The sequence below is a fragment of the Macrobrachium nipponense genome, chromosome 47, assembly GCF_015104395.2.
Source record: "Macrobrachium nipponense isolate FS-2020 chromosome 47, ASM1510439v2, whole genome shotgun sequence".
In the NCBI taxonomy this organism is placed as follows: domain Eukaryota; kingdom Metazoa; phylum Arthropoda; class Malacostraca; order Decapoda; family Palaemonidae; genus Macrobrachium; species Macrobrachium nipponense.
Window position 1 is genome coordinate 3,422,235 of NC_087222.1, and position 1,833 is coordinate 3,424,067.

The 1,833-nt window shown below is 35.3% G+C and overlaps 1 protein-coding gene across 1 annotated transcript; it reads right to left on the minus strand.

Annotated features, from left to right (window-relative positions):
- Positions 1-401: 401 nt before the first annotated feature.
- Positions 402-1,520, minus strand: LOC135204408 (zinc finger protein 664-like). The gene has a single exon (XM_064234621.1). It carries the CDS (start codon positions 1,467-1,469, stop codon positions 402-404), a length of 1,068 nt encoding a protein of 355 aa, XP_064090691.1. The 5' UTR covers positions 1,470-1,520.
- Between the last annotated feature and the right edge of the window lie 313 nt (positions 1,521-1,833).

Here is a 1,833-nt window from a genome sequence, read left to right on the forward strand (position 1 = left end):
GTTGTAGATTAAAACCAAGGACATATCAAAAAGTAATAAAATAAAACTGCATCTAATTTTCATTTTCTTGTATGAGTTTTCCCACACCTTTTGGGACAACGTGATTCAAAACATCTCATCTGGCAGTCATGATGCATGAATGGCTTTTCTCTAATATGGGTTCTCATAAGAGTCTGAGAGCAGTGGGGTGCTAAAAACCTTTTTGACATTCAGCACATTTAATTACCCTCTTCAGCACATTTAATTGCCCTCTTAAATATTATAAATTTCCATGAGTAATCTCAAAGTATTTGAAATTGTCCAACATTTTTTACATAAGGACTGGAGAATGTCCTCTCTCTACAATGATGTCCAAAGTGTCCTATGAGAATTTCAGAATTAAAAAACTACTTGGACAAAGATCAAGTATACAGTTTCTGTCTAGTAGGAATTCTCGTGTGTTTTGAGAAAATTTGAAGCAGAAAATCTTCTTTGACATACAAAACAAGAGAACTGTTTCTATCCTGTATGAATTTGCATGTGTTTTGTGAGTAGCACTGATCGAGAAAAACTTCTTTCACATAGTGAGGGAGGTATATGGTTTCTCTCCTGTATGAGTTCTCATGTTGTTGTGAGAGCACCTGATACAGAAAAACTTCTTTGTGACATACGAGAGCAATGATAAAGTTTCTCTCTGTATAAGAGTTCTCATGATTGTGAGTTTTGTAATGACTTGGTTGAGAAAAACTCTTTTGACATATAGAGCAAGTATATGGTTTCTCTCCAGTATGAGTTCTCATGTGTATTTTGAGATCACTTTGCTGAGAAAAACCTCTTTGACATATAGAGCAAGTATAAGGTTTCTCTCCTGTATGAGTTCTCATGTGTGTTTTGAGATCATTTGTTTGAGAAAAACCTCTTTGACATATAGAGCAATTATAAGGTTTCTCTCCTGTATGGGTTCTCATGTGTCTTTTGCGATCACTTGATTGAGAAAAACTTCTTGGACATACAGAGCAAGTGAACTTTTTCTCTCCCGTATGAGTTCTCATGTGTTTTTTTAAATAACCTGATTGAGAAAAACTTCTTTGACATATAGAGCAAGTATATGGTTTCTCTCCTGTATGAGTTCTCATGTGGGATTTCAGGTCACACATCTGTGAAAATGTCCTTTGGCATTCATCACAAGTTATTCGCTTCCCTACTGTATTGCTTCTTTTCGAAAATAATTCTGTTCTATCCAAATGCCTATTTTCTTCAGCAATATAGACCTTTTCAATTTCATCTTCACAGCTTGGAGAGCTGTCCTCGTTCTTAATAGCTCGGGATGAACAATTCACAACAAATTCATTATGGTTAAACAATCCTGGTTCTGTCTTGACTTCTAAGGGATCTGCAAATAAAGTCTCTTCATCTTTGTTTTCAAAAAGATCCTCCTCCAAATTCTCCTTCTCTTCTTTGATTAACAGCATTTCCACAGGATGTTCCATTTACAATAATCAATCTTGGTTAGTCTGATGCAATTTTCCTCTGCTTGGAGCACTCTGAAATAAAAAAAAAATCTGAGAAAAAACATGTTTCTGAATAGCATTGTTCATACAATATAATGAGAAATTTGAAAAAGCATCTTCCTGGGAAAAAAAAATCACAATGCAACGATCATTTGGCACAATTTGTCTCAAAAGAAATGCAACACGCCTTGGCTTCTGTTTGGAACCAAGAAATTAATTCAGGCCAAAGTTGGTTAACAATTCCACCAGGTTCTGCCTTTACCACAAATTCCTGCCTAACTAGTTTTGACAATCAAATGAACAGCATCTTTCCTTCATGCCTTGGGAGTGTTTACAAATCTAC

Coding starts and splice junctions, on each gene's coding strand:
- LOC135204408 (XM_064234621.1), bottom strand. CDS start 1,469: ATGGAACATCCTGTGGAAATGCTGTTAATCAAAGAAGAGAAGGAGAAT.